The sequence below is a fragment of the Pelophylax lessonae genome, assembly GCF_965119305.1.
Source record: "Pelophylax lessonae genome assembly, chromosome: 8".
NCBI lineage: Eukaryota > Metazoa > Chordata > Amphibia > Anura > Ranidae > Pelophylax > Pelophylax lessonae.
The window spans coordinates 33,092,916-33,110,881 of record NC_138775.1 but is presented as its reverse complement, the minus strand read 5'-3'; the positions used below and the strand labels follow the sequence as shown (position 1 = coordinate 33,110,881).

General features: G+C 45.6%; 1 protein-coding gene across 1 annotated transcript in view; it reads left to right on the top strand.

Moving 5' to 3' along the window:
- The first annotated feature begins 713 nt into the window (after nt 1-713).
- LOC309561235 (cytosolic 10-formyltetrahydrofolate dehydrogenase) overlaps nt 714-17,966 on the top strand; it is an 82,544-nt gene continuing 65,291 nt past the window's right edge. Inside the window, exons 1-2 of the mRNA XM_082265028.1 lie at nt 714-833; nt 11,829-11,976. Of these exons, the coding sequence (XP_082121154.1) occupies nt 11,850-11,976 (127 nt within the window). The 5' untranslated portion in view covers nt 714-833; nt 11,829-11,849. The remainder of the gene's footprint in view (nt 834-11,828; nt 11,977-17,966) is intronic.

Here is a 17,966-nt window from a genome sequence, read left to right as displayed (position 1 = left end):
TCGCATCTCGCAGAGCGAACTGTCAATTCTGACATGAATCGGATCGCATTGGTGTGAACACTCATTCCATCTGATTACAAAAAAATGGTCCTGCACGAGTTTGGTCTGAATGCGATGCGAATTCAGCCATACAATCTGTATGGCTGAGTTTGCATCGCACAGACATCGCATGTGATTTGGACAGCAGTGCGATGCGAATCACATGTGATCTCTTCCATCACACCAGTGTGAACCAAGCCTTAGACCTGGTTCACACGAGGTGGGAAACCCTGCGATTCAGTGCTGGTTCCTGAAATGACACCTGAATCGCACAGTGGTTCACACTGAGATCTGCAAATCGCTAGGGGTGTCAATACAAAGTTAATGACACCCCCAAATCGGTTCACAGATCGCAGGGCAAACTGTGAAATAGTGCAGGAATCGGATCGCAGAGGTGTGAACATCCATGCAATCTGATTCCAGTACAGGCCAAAAAAAAAGGGTCCTGCACCATTTTGGTGCGAATGCAATGCGATTTCAGCCATACAGTTTGTATGGCTGAAATTGGCATCGCACAGACATCGCATGTGATCTGCACAGCAATGCGATGCGAATCACATGAGATGTCTGTCATTGCATATGTGTGAACCGGCACTAACAAGGTAAAATATTTGCAGATGAGGGGAGCCTTCCCTCCCATTGCATTGTTCCAGGATTGTCCTGCGGAGTCCCAGCCTGCTTTGTACTGACACTGAACTCCTCCTCTGCCTTCCCTCCTCCTGACTCTGGAGATCACTCAGCTGAGCTCCTCCAGCGTTCAGATCTGTGCTGTCTCTGGGTCTTCCTGAGTGCAGGTGAGTGCAGTGCATGCATGCTGTATGTCTGGGGGGGCACACAATGGGGATGTCACCTCTATTCTATGACAGGTAACAGAGCAATGGGGACATGCAAAGTGCAGCTCTCCATGGCAATCACTTTACCAATATCAGATCAATGGAAGAGGAATTCTGATCAGTTTCAATAGAAGATTTATTCTGGTCTGCTTCCTGCAGGCTTGCAACAGCAATGGGCCTGCAGATCTGCTGGGACTTGTGGTTTTGCAACAGCTGGAACGCCGTGCATTTGCGTTAAGAAATCTTAATGGTTTTATTAGAAAATAAGCCTCCTGCATCGTGTCTGTTCTTCCTAGCAACCAATAAGACACTGCAATTTACTGTCTTACCTGTGCTAATAGGTCGATCAGGGCATGTTTACTAGTTGCTAATGGCATTTTTGGGCGGCAGTTCTTGCTTCCCCTCTGAAAAGCGATCCAAAGCAGATTGCTTTTCAGAGGGTATTTGACATGTAGCCCCCTCATTGCCTGATTTAGCCCTGTAAATGCCACAACACTGTGCCACAAATGCGTGCATTGCTTGGTTGCGCTGAGGCCTCATAGACTTGCATGGGTTGCGTTCGGCGGTGATAACACCCTCCAAATGTGACATGCTGTTTAATATTTGCATGTGTACAGCCCTGGGTGGCTGCAAGCCCTTCGTCAGGTGGGTCGTTGGGGAGTGGTAACACTGCAACTTAACAGCCTAGTTTTACCGCCCCCTAGCCACATGTGTTACCCCTAAGGGTGTCAGTAGAAATTGTAAGTTGAGTGCCCCCCTTAAACTAACACAGCAAACAAATTGGGTTGTACTGCAGCCAATCCATAACTGTCCTGTAGTATGGACTTTTTGGGGGTTAAAACAGGTGGTGAGGAGGCAGGGCCGGGACAAGGGGTGGGCAGGAGGGACGACTACCCTGGGCGAAGTGATACATTGCAGAGATGGGGATGCCCTGACTCTAACCCTAACATTAAGAGACTAAGGGGGGGGGGCGCAATTAGGCATTTTTGCCCTGGACGCTGGGTGACCTTGTCCCGGCACTGTGAGGGGGTGACATAACTTATCTACCCTCTGAAAAGCAATCCACTGTGGTTTGCTTTTCAGAGGAGTGGCAGGAGCTGCTGCCATGGTAAATGAGCCCGAAGTCAGATACTATAAGACTGACGTGAATGCATGCAGTAAAGGTGGAGCTGTCCCTTGTCTTTTTTGTTAGGTGATTATCTCATTGGTTGCTAGAATTTGGCTAAAAGGTATGTAAAGGTGAAAAAAAAAATGATTTCCTCCTGTTTTTCCGTTGGCGAGTTCCCCTACTTCCTGTCTTATAAAATGTTGTCACCAGGACAGGAAGTGAAGGGAAAATCTTTCTAATGGTGGCCAAACATGCTTGGATAAATGATCAATTTATTTTCCAATCAATCTCTCCGAATGGAAATAATTGATTGATTGTCAAAAGTGCCACAGACAGGGAAGAGAAATTCAATTAATAGTTGGAGGTTATGATCAAAAGTTATCGATCAGATCTCTGTTTCCACTATGCATCCTCAAAATGCCGATTAATAGAAATACAATTCAATTTATATATAGAAGCATTGTACTGGAAGGATCGAGGTGGCAGAAAAGGGGACACAAGAAATATCTTTATATCTCTATAACTGCAGAATGTTTCCTTTCTTTCGTGGGTGGCCCTGTTGGCATCCTCCGGCCCACCATCTATCTATCTATCTATCTATCTATCTATCTATCTATCTATCTATCTATCTGTCTATCTGTCTATCTGTCTATCTGTCTATCTGTCTATCTGTCTATCCATCCATCTATCTATCTACCTAATATTTGGAGCTTATGATCACAAGTTATTGATCCGATCTCTGTTTCCTCTATGCATCCTCAAAATGCCGATCAATAGAAATAAAATCGAATTTATGACCAAATCAGCTCAGTGCTGCCGATTGATGCAAAACTACCAATAATTTTCCGTTCTGATCGATCAACTCATTTTGGTCGAATCTATACTAAACTGAATTTAAATCGAATAGAAGGGAAGTTATGGCTGTTCGGTCTCTGTCTGGTTTGATTCTTTTAATCAAATTGCACACCGATTGGGTCAACAATTGGTGTGTATGGCCGCCATAAGGAAGCAAAGAATAGCAGTAATAACCCAACAGGGGTTCTAATCCTTCCCCAATTTATTCAAAACTTAAATAGTTGGACGTGACAAATACTGTAATCAGCTTGGGTTCAGGACGATCTTTACTGAGAAGTTCGTTGGTGGGAAATCTGATTTCTGAAACTCCCTAACCACCATCACCTGCCTGAATTGGCCAACACTTGGATGTGGCATCCATTGGGTGATAACGTCATTCCCTTCTCACCAGCCGTGAATATTTTCCAGCGTGCTGGAGAGTCTCTGTGTGCGACAGTGCAGACTTCATTAGGTTGTGCCCGGAAGAGAATTGTATTCCATTGTATACAAAATAATCCCAAAATTCCAGATTATATCAATGTGTAAATCCGCATCTTCTGATGTGTTTGTATGTAATCAGAGATCAGAGCTCCGTCTTTTTCTTCTGCCCCTGAATGCCCCTCTATGTTAGCCGGTGTTTCCCTACACACCGAGGAGATTAGAGGCCGGAATCTGAATGCACCAAAATTGGGTTCAGAAGAGGAACACATGGTTAGAAAAAACGCCCAACGTGTCTAAACGCACCTGAGCTCTAGGTACATTTCACGCTTGAGCGTTTCTTCATATCAATGGCCAGAATCAATTCATATTCTGGCCAATGTAGAAAACAAAAGTCCAAGCGCTTGACCACCTAAATGCTCCTAAACGCAGCAAAACGCACCTAAATGCATTTGCAAAAAATGCAACTTAGGCGTGTTTTTGAAGCTGCTTTTCTCCTAGCATTTACAAAAGCCCCAGTGTGCATGAAGCCTTCTAACCGTCTCCTGAAATAGATGTTACTAAGGTCAGAGAGTGAGTTGGTGTTAGGTGGCACATAGAGGCTTGTGCCAACCCTGAGCAGGCAGAGCGAGTTTCTCAGATGTCATCCCTTCTATTATATTTGTGTATAAATCAGATTTACTAATGCCAGGATCCTGCAACCAACAATAGAAGCTTTGTACTGGAAGGATCGAGGTGGCAGAAAAGGGTAAACGAGGACACAAGAAATATCTTTATATCTCTATAACTGCAGAATGTTTCCTTTCTTTCTTTCGTGGGTGGCCCTGTTGGCATCCTCCTGCCCACCATCCTTCTATCTATCTATCTATCTATCTATCTATCTATCTATCTATCTATCTATCTATCTATCTATCTATCTATCTATCTATCTATCTATCTATCTATCTATCTATCTATCTATCTATCTATCTATCTATCTATCTATCTATCTATCTATCTATCTATCTATCTATCCATTGAGGAGGAAGACAACTAAATTAACTGACCCATGGGATGACAATGTGACCAGATCATAACTAATGATGATCTCAGACATGTTCAGACTTGGTTCTGAACTCATCTGCGTGAGTCTACCAGGATACCGTCACCTATACAGGCCAATCTGATCTGCACCCGGGGCATTCCCCACCTCTCGGCTGCACATACACAAGAGGCATTCCCCAGACATGTGATATGGGACTCTGTCATGGGGATATTCTGGTGTGATAGGGTTCTCCTATGTAGAAGGAGGCCTTTGAAAGATAGGGGGACTTTGATGTGATGGGGGGCACCTCTGATGTGACGGGGGGACCTCTTATGTGATAAAAGAACCTCTGATGTGATAGGAAAACCTCTGATGTGATGGGAGAACCTCTGATGTGATGGGGGGGGGGGGACCTCTGATGTGATGGAAGAACCTTTGATGTGATAGGAGGACCTCTAATGTGATGGGGGGACCTCTGATGTGATAGGGGGGACCTCTGATGTGATAGGAGGACCTCTGATGTGATGGGGATCTCTCATGTGATGGGGGAGTCTCTGATGTGATGGGAGGACCTCTGATGTGATAGGAGAACCTCGGATGTGATAGGAGGACCTCTGATGTGATGGGGGGACCTCTGATGTGATGGGGAGGCGTCTGTGGTGATGGGAGAACCTCTGATGTGATGGGAGAACCTCTGATGTGATGGGGGGACCTCTGATGTGATGGGGGGACCTCTGATGTGATGGGGAGGCCTCTGTGGTGATGGGAAAACCTCTGATCTTATGGCAGAACCTCTGATGTGATGGGGAAACCTCTGATGTGATGGGAGAACCTCTGATGTGATGGGAGAACCTCTGATGTAATGGGGAACCTCTGATGTGATGGGGGGGGGGCTTATGATGTGATGGGGGGGACCTCTTATGGGATGGGAGGACATCTGATGTGATGGAAGGACCTTTGTTGTGATAGGAGTACCTCTAATGTGTTGGGAGAACCTCTGATGTGACGGGGGGACCTCTGATGTGATGGGGAGACCTCTGATGTGATGTAGAGACCTCTGATGGGATAGGAGGACCTCTGATGTGATGGGGGGGACCTCTGATGTGATGGAGAGGCGTCTGTGGTGATGGGAGAACCTCTGATGTGATGGGGAGACCTCTGATGTGATGGGGAGACCTCTGATGTGATGGGAGAACCTCTGATGTAATGGGAAACATCTGATGTGATGGGGGGACCTCTGATGTGATGGGAGGACCTCTTATGTGATGGAAGAACCTCTGATGTGATGGAAGGACCTCTGATGTGATAGGAGGACCTCTGATGTGATAGAAGGACCTCTGATGTGATGGGGAGAGCTCTGATGTGATGGGAGGACCTCGGATGTGATGGGGGACCTCTTATGTGATGGGAGGACCTCTGATGTGATGGAAGAACCTTTGATGTGATAGGAGGACCTCTAATGTGTTGGGAGAACCTCTGATGTGATGGGGAGACCTCTGATGGGATAGGGGAACCTCTGACGTGATGGGAGGACCTCTGATGTGATGGGAGAACCTCTGATGTAATGGGAAACCTCTGATGTGATGGGGGGGACCTCTTATGTGATGGGAGGACCTCTGATGTGATGGAAGGACCTTTGATGTGATAGGAGGACCTCTAATGTGATGGGGAGAGCTCTGATGTGATGGGGGACCTCTGATGTGATAGGAGGACCTCTGATGTGATGGGGAGAGCTCTGATGTGATGGGAGGACCTCTGATGTGATAGGAGAACCTCTGATGTGATAGGAGGACCTCTGATGGGATGGGGGGGGGGGACCTCTGATGTGATGGGGAGGCGTCTGTGGTGATGGGAGAACCTCTGATGTGATGGGAGGACCTCTGATGTGATGGGAGAACCTCTGATGTAATGGGAAACCTCTGATGTGATGGGGGGGACCTCTTATGTTATGGGAGGACCTCTGATGTGATGGAAGGACCTTTGATGTGATAGGAGGACCTCTAATGTGATGGGGGGACCTCTGATGTGATGGGGGGACCTCTGATGTGATAGGAGGACCTCTGATGTGATAGGAGGACCTCTGATGTGATGGGGAGAGCTCTGATGTGATGGGAGGACCTTTCATGTGATGGGGGATCTCTCATGTGATGGGGGTGTCTCTGATGTGATGGGGGGACCTCTTATGTTATGGGAGGACCTCTGATGTGATGGAAGGACCTTTGATGTGATAGGAGGACCTCTAATGTGATGGGGGGGACCTCTGATGTGATGGGGGGACCTCTGATGTGATAGGAGGACCTCTGATGTGATGGGGAGAGCTCTGATGTGATGGGAGGACCTTTCATGTGATGGGGGATCTCTCATGTGATGGGGGTGTCTCTGATGTGATGGGAGGACCTCTGATGTGATAGGAGAACCTCTGATGTGATAGGAGGACCTCTGATGGGATGGGGGGGGGGACCTCTGATGTGATGGGGAGGCGTCTGTGGTGATGGGAGAACCTCTGATGTGATGGGAGAACCTCTGATGTGATGGGGAGGCCTCTGGTGATGGGAGAACCTCTGATGTGATGGGGGGGACCTCTGATGTAATGGGGAACCTCTGATGTGATGGGGGGGGCTCTGATGTGATGGGGAGGCCTCTGTGGTGATGGGAGAACCTCTGATCTGATGGGAGAACCTCTGATGTGATGGGGGGACCTCTGATGTGATGGGGAAACCTCTGATGTGATGGGAGAACCTCTGATGTAATGGGGAACCTCTGATGTGATTGGGGGGGACCTCATATGTGATGGGAGGAACTCTGATGTGATGGAAGAACCTTTGACGTGATAGGAGGACCTCTAATGTGTTGGGAGAACCTCTGATGTGATGGGGAGACCTCTGATGTGATGGGGAGACCTCTGATGTGATGGGGTAACCTCTGATGTGATGGGGGACCTCTGATGTGATGGGGGACCTCTGATGGGATGGGGTGACCTCTGATGTGATGGGAGAACCTCTGATGTGACGGGGGGACCTCTGATGTGACGGGGGGACCTCTGATGTGATGGGAGGACCTCTGATGTGAAGTTATTTCAATAAGGTGGCAGTGTGCATCATCCCAGGCTTAGGTTAACTTTTCCATTTTGCATACTTTCCGTGCTGGGACTGAAAAAAGGATGCAAAACTCTGAACAAGATACAATTATCAAAATAAATCAGCAACATTTGTTATCTTTTTGTGTCACAGTTCAGCGGATCATCTTTCACTGGCCTCAACCTATTTCTGCACCTTGATCCTTTAAGATCTATAAGAAATTTGATTACTGTTTGCGGAAGACGGAGAGAGGTCTCTGTACTGCAGTAACCTCTGAGAACATCCATGGCCAAATTTGCATGCACTTAGCGGATTGGGCAAACCCCTGGGAGGCTGGAGCAGATCCATTCTCTGATTGGTGGAAAGGGGCCAGCACCCTCCAAAGCATGGGAACAGTTTGTTTGGCAGTAAATGTGTACAGTACCAGCATGGCCTTGGGTTTTATTGTCCCAGATTGAACTTCATTGTATATAGTTTATGGGGAGTGAAAGGTCAGTGTTATTGATCATCGCCGTGTACAGAAAACAGGAAATCTGTACATTGGGCAAAGTACATTAGCCCCGTACTCTGCCCAGGCAGGTAACATTGGGGGTTGATTTACTAAAAGCAAATAGACTTTGCACTTTGCAAAGGGCAGTTGCACTCTACAAGTGCAGTTGCTCCAGAGCTTAGTAAATGAGGTAAGGCTTCACTTTGCAAAAAATACCCAATCATGTGCAAGGAAATTAAAAAAAAAAAACAGCATTTTTGCTTGCGCGTGATTGGATGATGGAAGTCAGCAGAGCTTCTGTTCATTTACTAAGCTCTTAACCACTTGCCGACCGCCGCCCGACTATATACGGCGGCGGTCAGCCCCTCCCAGGCAAAGTGACTTACTGGTACTTCACTAGCTTGGGAGCCAATAGGGGGCGAGCGCGCGCCGCCAGAGGCGCGCTCCCGCCCCCGCTCGTTCCCTATGCAGCCCGCGCGTGCGACCGGCGGACCCGATGTCCGCCAGTCACTCGCAATTGTCGGGTGGAGAGGGAGAAAGGCAGGTGGCTAGTGTAAACAAAGCCGCCTGTCATTCTCCCCTGTGTAAAAGTGTCACAGTTAGAAGCACGCCCCTAGGGACACACTTAAAGAGGAAGTAAACCCTCCTCAGGAAGTTGTACCTATAGGTAAGCCTATGATAAGGCTTACCTATAGGTACTGTAAATATCTCCTAAACATGTACGGTTTAGGAGATATTTACCTTTAATGCAGCCAGTGACGTCACTGGCGCATGCGCTCTGAAGGAACGGCTGATCGTGCCGTTCCTTCAGAGCCCCGTGCCGTGACCGTCGGCTCCCGCGCGCGTGCGCGGGAGTGACGTCACCGCGGCTCCGGCCAATCAGATGGCCGGATGCCGCGATCCCGGAAGACGGGCGACTGAACATGTCGCTCGTCATACAGGTAAGAGAGCGGCACGGCGGGGGCTCGTTCTAAGGTAAGTATTTCATAATGAGCTAGTATGCGATGCATACTAGCTCATTATGTCTTTCTCTTGCAGGTTGTAAGAAAAAAAATTTTTTTTTGAACGAGTGTACAACCTCTTTAACCCTTCCCTCTCCAATAAAGTTAACCCCTTCCCTCCCAGTGTCATTTTTACAGTAACAGTGCATATGTATAGCACTGATTACTGTAGTAATGTCACTGGTAACCCCAAAAGTGTCAAAAATGTCAGTCAAGGGTCTGATCTGTCCGCCGTAATGTCGCAGTCCCGCAAAGAAAATCGCAGATAGCCACCATTACTTGTTAAAAAAAAAAAACAATAAAAATTACAAAAATCTTTCCCTTAGTTAGTAAATGCAATAACTTTTGCGAAAACCAATCAAAATACGCTTTTTGCGATTTTTTTTTTACCAAACATATGTAGCAGAAAACAAATTGGCCTAAAATTTTAAAAAATTTAGATTTTTACATTTTTTTTGAGGGGGAATTTCATATAAAAAAATGTGAAAAATATTGTTATTTTTGCAAAATTGTCGCTCTTTTTTTGTTTATAGCGCATGATCAAAAAATTACACAGGTGATCAAATACCACCAAAAGAAAGCTCTGTTTGTGGGAAATAAAGGACGTCAAATTTGTTTGGGTACAGTGGCGCACAACCGCGCAATTGTCCGTTAAAGTCACGCAGTGCCGAATCGCAAAATAGGCCCTGGTCAGGAAGGGGGTAAAATCTTCCGGGGCTTAAGTGGTTAAACAACTGCTCTTGCAGAGTGCACAATCTATTTGCCTTTAGTAAATGAACCCCATACTAGCACATTATGAAAGATTTATCTTAAACGAAGCCCTCCAGCGGCTCACTGTTACCACTGCAGAGGCTTCCATCTTCACCCGGTCTTCCTTCTGGGTCTGTGGGCTGCAGCCGTTTGAATGGCCAAGCCACAGTGACGTCACTCCCGTGCATGCACAGCTACGGCACAGAGCTCTGAAGGGATGGCACAGGAATGCTGTTCCTTCAGAACGCATGTGCCCGTGACGTTACCGGCTGCTGCTCATTGGAATATCTCTTAAGCAGTGCACGTTAAAGAGATGTAGAGAATTTACTACCACTGTAAGGCATTTTGATGTTTGCGTAACACCGTCCAAGAGCCAGCCCTCTGCTTACATCAAGGCTTAGGACTTTTGAGAATAGTACTGAGGTAGGATGCTCTGATGTTCTCAGGAAGCACCCTGCAGGTGCCATCCACCAACCAGGATCTACCGTCACTTGGTCTAAAATAAGGTCAAAAAAAGAAAACTGAAACGTTTTGGTTAACCACTTGCCGACCGCCCTCCACATATATAGTGTGGCAGGCTGGCTCAGCTGCACGAATCGAAGTACTGGTATGTCAGTTTGCGGGAGTGGTGCTGGGGGGCGAGCGTGCACCACCGGTGGCACGGTCCCGACTCCACTAGGCAGGGGGGATGCCGATCCATGGGACCAGCTGGTGCGATTGCTGCCGGGCACCCGCGATCGCTCCCCACTGAGAGAGAACACCGGTCAGCTGATGTAAACACAGCTGACCGTTCTTCTCTCCGGAATGATCACAGAGCTCCTGTGATCCTTCTATATAAGATCACAAATCTCTATGATTATTTCACAAGTCCCTCCCCCATACAGTTAGAAAACACTCCCCTAGGCTCACAATTAACCCTTTGATCACCCCTAGGTTAACCCCTTCCCTGCCAGTGTCATTATTACAGTGACAGTGCATATTTTTAGCCATGATTACTATAGTAATGTCACTGGTCACCCCAAAAGTGTCAGTTATGGGTCCGATCAGTCCTCCGCAATGTCGCAGTTCTGCAAAAAATCGCAGTAATCGCCATTACTAGTAAAAATAAATAAATAAATAAAAATGACATAAATCTTTCCTCTAGTTTGTAGATGCGATAACTTTTGCACAAATCAAAATACGCTTTTTGCGATTTGTTTTTTTACCAAAAATAAGAAGCAAAATACAAATTAGCCTAAAAGGATGAAAATTTTTGATTTTTAAATATTTCTTTTTTGGGAATGTTATATAGCAGAAGCAGATATAGCAGAATGTGAAAAATATTGTTTGTTTTTTTTCAGAATTGTCGCTCCTTTTTTGTTTATAGCGCAAAAAATAAAAATCGCACAGGTGATCAAATACCATCAAAAGAAAGCTCTAGTTGTGGGAAAAAAAGGGCATCCATTTTATTTCAGTACAGCATTGCACAACCGCGCAGTTTTCCGTTAAAATAACGCAATGCTGAATCGCAAAAAAATGGCCTGGTGATTAAGGGGGTAAATCCTTCCAGTTCAGAACTGGTTAAAATGTTGATGGAGGGAAGGAAGGAGTCGGGGAAGGCAACATTTGAGTGGATTCACCTGCAGCTTTCAAGTTTAGATTTGGGCTACAGCTGGAAGGAAACCTGTAGTGAAGGAAATATAGGGGCCGTAATATCTCTAAATCTGGACAAGCACCCTACAATCTGAATGATCAATCTTTTTTAGATCCAACAACAATTATTTAGTAGCAGAGCAGAGAGCCTACCTGCCTAGATACTTCCTGAGCTTGTCAGGACAAGAAGTGATGGGAAATCTCACCAGCGGGGACACAGACACAAAAGGATTATAACTTGGAGTGGAGAAAGATTCAAAAACTTGGTAATTTTTATCATTGCTGTCTGCGGCTTCCTGTCCCCAGTGACCCCCGCATGCCACATGCCCTGTGCTAGGCCACAGGATTAGGAAAATCTCCCTGATTGTTTTACATTAAAATTCCCATCCTCACTCTATTGAAAATGGAACAGAAAAAAAAAAATTGGCTGGGTTTAGTCGTAAATGAATGAAAAATTTGTAACATCACCATTGGAGCGCCATCCCATGGTAGAGTGCTTATAGGCCCCAGCGTTTATAACATTTAATACAGCTCCGTATGTACAGTATATCATGTGTATTATGAATGCCATCAATGCCTTGTCGCTTTGTGTCTCTTCCCAGTTGGTTCCGTCTACCAGAAACATGAAGATAGCAGTGATTGGCCAGAGTCTGTTTGGGAAAGAGGTCTACAAGGAGCTTGTAAAAGAAGGACACCAAGTAGTGGGAGTCTTCACCATCCCAGATAAAGATGGCAAGGCTGATCCGCTAGGTAGGACATTCAATAGGAAAAACCAGTGCAGCACTAAAATAAAAAAGTTAGTATAAGTAAAATTGAACATTTGTATGTACAACCAATGAATTGTAAATAAATACATCCATAAAAACACAAATATTTAAAGGTATATAAAAAGTATATAGGTCAAAAGGTCCCTCAGACCATATAAGCATGATCCACTCAGAGAACTCGATCAACACTTCTGTTTGGAGAGGTTCAGACATTCAAGGCGTCCCAGGTCCTGGCAGGCAGCAGATCACCAGGTTCTCCATAAGATGTCATTACTTCATGAAGACGTAATTGCCGCCAACTGTCTGTAATTTACATGTCTCCGGTAGAAGACATCTTCATCTGTGGCAGGTTAGAGTTCTGCCGTCACATCCAGGAAGAGGGGGATGAAGATGTCTGCTACCGGAGACACGTAAATCACGGACAGGTGGCGGCCATTAAGTCTGTTTGAAGCATTGACATCTTATGGAGAACCTGGTGATCTGCTGCCTGCCAGGATCAGGGACGTATTGAATGTCTAAACCTCTCCAACTGTGGGGTTCCTGCTGTGTCTTCTCACAATCCAAAACATGGTAGTTGGATAATTGACCTCCACCCAAATTGGCTATACTGGTGTCTTTTTGAGTACAGCAGGGACTTTAGATCCTAAAGTGGAAAGCAAGTCAAAACCTAACTAAGGTTAAATCCAGACCTCCATTAAATATCTTCTAAACCTCCATTCTAAACCTATTCCATCCACTTTGTAAAAGGAAAGATGTCCATACTTACCTATTCTGAAGTCACTCCTGTCTGGTCACATGACTGGTTTCCAGTAGCATCTTCATTGTAGAGGAGGGACAGCCAACAATGGATGCCCTATAATAAGCCTATGGGTGATGTCACCGCATGGTCTTTGTTGCTGCTCTCTCCTCTACACTAAGGGCTCTTTCACACGGCCGCTCCGTGTGAAAGCTCCGCTGCGGGACTTTTTTTTTTTTCACCGAGCGGATGACATTTGTGTCATCCGCTCCGTATGTCCGCATATCATCCCATCCGTTTGCGGATGATATGCGGACATAATGTAAGTCTATGGGCATTGCGGATGTCATTGGATGACACCGCTGACATCCGATTTTCCTTCCTTTCCGTTTTTTGAACGGAGGAAAAATAGGGTTCTGTTCCGTTCCAAAAAACGAGGAGGAAAATCGGATGTCAGTGGATGGTATTCCGCTGACATCCGCAATGCCATTGACTTACATTATGTCCGCAAATCATCCGCAAAAAAAATAGGAGCCCTAAAGCTTCTGCTGGAGGGATCGGTAAGTATGAGCATCTTTCTTTTTACAGATAGAATAGGCGTAGAATGGGGGTAGAAGTAGATTTAAGATTAGTTAGGTTTTAACTTGCCTTTCACTTTAAAGCGGAGTTCCGGCCACAAAATCGACATAATCGATTTTGGGCCATCCACTTGCTCTTGGTCACCTGAAAAAGAAATGGATAGTTACGATTTTTTTTTTTTGTTTACTTACCTTGTTATTGAAGAAAAATATACTCACCTTTCTTCCACTTCCTCCCTCTGCTGCCGTGGCCCGCGCCGTCACTTTCTCTTTGCATTGATTCCTGGGAGCTGAACGTCATCGCTCCCAGGAATCAATGCGCCTGCACCGGCCCCACTCGTCACTTCCGGTTCGGCGCCTCATTCCCTGCTAAACAGCTACTGGGCATGCCCAGAAGCTATGGAGGGATGACGCACCCGCACCGGAAGTGACGAACGGGGCTGGTGCAGGCGCATTCTGGGAGAAGAGGACACGGAAGAGGACGCGCTGGCTTCAGCTGCCCACATCCGAGATGGGAGAGCTGGAGAAGAAATTTTCAAGGTAAGTACTTCTTCTAAAAGGTAAGTGCGACCCGGGACAGTACAGAGGCTATCCATTGTGGAATGTACTAGCCCTGACTGTCCAGGGAGTATTTTTAGCTAAATTTCACCCCCGTGGCCGGAACTCCGCTTTAAGTTCCTCTGGGGTGGGGAAATAAAGACTACATAATAAATGATAAAGAAAAAAACAAAACAAAACTTAAAACATGATAAAAATAGATCAGATTGAAAAAACTCATTCGCCAGCACTGATATCTAAGAATGTCGCCATCTTGTGGTAGGAAAGGTTATCAAAAACCATTAAAAATAGGATTATACTGTATGTAATCTGCTATGGGTAGGGGTGGAATGGGTTAAGCAACGGTCAGCCCTCAATGACAAGAGAATGAGAGGTGATTGGGAAGGTAAGTCGCTTGTTATTTGTGGAGTAAATTTGGCCATATACCAGTAGTTTCATTAGAACGTTAGTACAGAAATTAGGAAAAAAAAATGCCAGTGCATTCGATATTACTATTATGAAGTTATTATATTTATATTTATTATATAAAATAATACTATTTACTAATAATACTATTACTATTATTGTTTTATTTTTTGTTTAATTTTGAAGCCAATTTTTCTAATTTTATCTTCAGTTTCGGGATGCACTTTCACATTCACAGACAGAATTTCATTTGTTTGAGAAAAATCTCCGCCCTTCTTTGATTTCCTTCATCCCTATAATCAAAAATGATCATCCTTTTGACAATACTAACTGTTAGAAAATTCAAAATTATGAGAACTAATTTTTTCAAATGAAATTCTATTGGTGTTTGGCCAGCTTAAGAAAGGGAAGGAGAGGACAGAGAGGAAAAGAAAGGCGGAAAAGGGAGACTTAAAATGATATTAAACCTAAAAGCAAACATTTATTATATTGCAGCTTACCTATTCTTAGAGGTGATGGCTGCAGTAGTTTTTTTTTAATGCTTTTTTTCTTCTGTTTTCACCCAGTAATCCAGGCAATAAGTCTGTTGTTTTTCAAAGGAATAAGCTCTCCAGTAGGTGTGTTACTGGCCAGATCACCAGGTGAAAACAGAGGGAAAATGCCTAAAAAAAATAAAATGAATGCAGCCACCATGTCTAACGACTGGTAAGCTGCAAACTATTACATATTTGGTTTTGGGTTTAATACTGTTTTATTGTAAAATTTCAGCAAAACTGAACCACTCTTAAAAATGTTCCCTTTTCCATCCTAACACCTATTCTACCTAACCTGTGTAAGAAAGGTCTGTGTACCTGCCTATTTTCAGCCTGCTCCAGTCACGTGATCTCAGCCAGCTGCAGGGGAGAAGCGAGAGCACTCAAAAATGGCTAATAATGCCTGGGAGCGATGACATCACCCATAGGCTCCTATGGCCCTTCCATTGTTGGCGCTCCCTCCTCTCCCCTGTAGCCACTGCTGGCTGACGCAGGGGAGCTGGATCACATGACCGGACCAGAGTGGCCTGAAAATAGGTAAGTATATACATCTTTCTTACACAGGTTAGTCAGGGGGCAAGGCTAGTTAGGTTTTGCCTGGAATTCCATTTAAAGCTGAAATTTGGCGACTTTTTTTTTTTTTAAATCAGCACCAGGGACAGTACTTTTATCCACAATTGATGAGTGTCCCATGTGCTTGTGGCTGCTCTCTTCATTGAAATCTGTCATCGTCTGTCCTCCAAATTACCCCCACAGCCAGGGCTGGGACAAGGGGTGGGCAGAAGGGCCAGCTGCCCTGGGCACTGTGGTATGATGTGAGGTGGGGCACCTTGAGAAGATTAGGGGGGGGGATATTTGTGTTGGGAGGGGGAATTTCAAGGGTGGCAGGGCATAAGAATTGTTCTAGGAGGGGAAAATAGGGGTGTGTGCTAGAAATGGTAAATTGAGGGGATTTGTGTTGGGAGGGGGGGGGGTGTGGTAGAGGATTTATGCTAGGAGGTGCAATTTGGGGGGGGGTCATGCTAGAAGAAGTGGTAGAGGGGGAGGGAATTTGTGCTAGGAGGGGACATTGTTTTATTTTTGGGGGGGGGGGTGGTTGTGCTAGTAGGGATGATTAGAGGATATTAATGCTAGGGGGGTCATTTTTTGGGGGGGGGATTTATGCTAGGAGAGGGGATTCAGGGTGGGGGGGGGAGAGAATTTGTGCTTGAAGGGGAAATTTGAGGGGTAAAGGTTTTGTGCTAGGAGGGATCATTTTATTTTTTTTGGGGGGGGGGGGGGGAATTGGAGAGAAAGAGGACTTGAGCTTGGAGGGGGGATGGGGGGGGGGCAGGCAAAGATTTGTGCTGGCAGGGGAGATTTCAGCATGGGGCAGATTTGTCATGGGTGGAAGGGGAATTTTTGCTTAGGGGGTAATGCAGATTAGTGCTTGATTTTTTTGTTTGGTGGGGGGTTTTCTGACACATAATGCTCATACATCTTGGGGAGGGGGGGCACAGTCTGGTATGTTTGCCCTGGGCTCTAGATGACACTCATCAAAAGTGCAGACTATGTTCGCCCCCCCCCTCAGTTTCTGCAATAAAAAGTACATTTATTTGCCTATTCTCCATTCATAGAGTGCTGACATAGAGGTCAGACAGACCTGGTGGTTGATTCAATTTGTTCTCATCTTTCTAATACCTTGTACCAATGAGACAGGGGGGGATATGGTGAGAGAATTCAGGGGGGATAAGATGAAAAGGGGTTGGACCAATGGGACAAGTAATAAACCAGAACTTGAGTTGTTCTGCTAGTGAGGTGCTGAATATGGTAGAGGATAAAGATTGTGAAATTGGTTTTTCATTTTTTTTTAATACATTTCTAACTTTAAATTTGGTCTTGGAAGCACCTGGTCAAATGTTTTGGTGAGATGATGGAGGCTTTGAATGGAAGAGGAGGTAAAAGTGATGAACTATGGGATTGAGATAAAATGAGTGAAGATAAGAAGGATAGGTTGGAGGATATCAGATCTTCTACAGGGAGTGCAGAATTATTAGGCAAATGAGTATTTTGACCACATCATCCTCTTTATGCACGTTGTCTTACTCCAAGCTGTATAGGCTCCAAAGCCTACTACCAATTAAGCATATTAGGTGATGTGCATCTCTGTAATGAGAAGGGGTGTGGTCTAATGACATCAACACCCTATATCAGGTGTGCATAATTATTAGGCAACTTCCTTTCCTTGGGCAAAATGGGTCAAAAGAAGGACTTGACAGGCTCAGAAAAGTAAAAAATAGTGAGATATCTTGCAGAGGGATGCAGCGCTCTTAAAATTGCAAAGCTTCTGAAGCGTGATCATCGAACAATCAAGCATTTCATTCAAAATAGTCAACAGGGTCGCAAGAAGCGTGTGGAAAAAGCAAGGCGCAAAATAACAGCCCATGAACTGAGAAAAGTCAAGCGTGCAGCTGCCAAGATGCCACTTGCCACCAGTTTGGCCATATTTCAGAGCTGCAACATCACTGGAGTGCCCAAAAGCACAAGGTGTGCAATACTCAGAGACATGGCCAAGGTAAGAAAGGCTGAAAGACGACCACCACTGAACAAGACACACAAGCTGAAACGTCAAGACTGGGCCAAGAAATATCTCAAGACTGATTTTTCAAAGGTTTTATGGACTGATGAAATGAGAGTGAGTCTTGATGGGCCAGATGGATGGGCCCATGGCTGGATTGGTAAAGGGCAGAGAGCTCCAGTCCGACTCAGACGCCAGCAAGGTGGAGGTGGAGTACTGGTTTGGGCTGGTATCATCAAAGATGAGCTTGTGGGGCCTTTTCGGGTTGAGGATGGAGTCAAGCTCAACTCCCAGTCCTACTGCCAGTTTCTGGAAGACACCTTCTTCAAGCAGTGGTACAGGAAGAAGTCTGCATCCTTCAAGAAAAACATGATTTTCATGCAGGACAATGCTCCATCGCACGCGTCCAAGTACTCCACAGTGTGGCTGGCAAGAAAGGGTATAAAAGAAGAAAAGCTAATGACATGGCCTCCTTGTTCACCTGATCTGAACCCCATTGAGAACCTGTGGTCCATCATCAAATGTGAGATTTACAAGGAGGGAAAACAGTACACCTCTCTGAACAGTGTCTGGGAGGCTGTGGTTGCTGCTGCACGCAATGTTGAT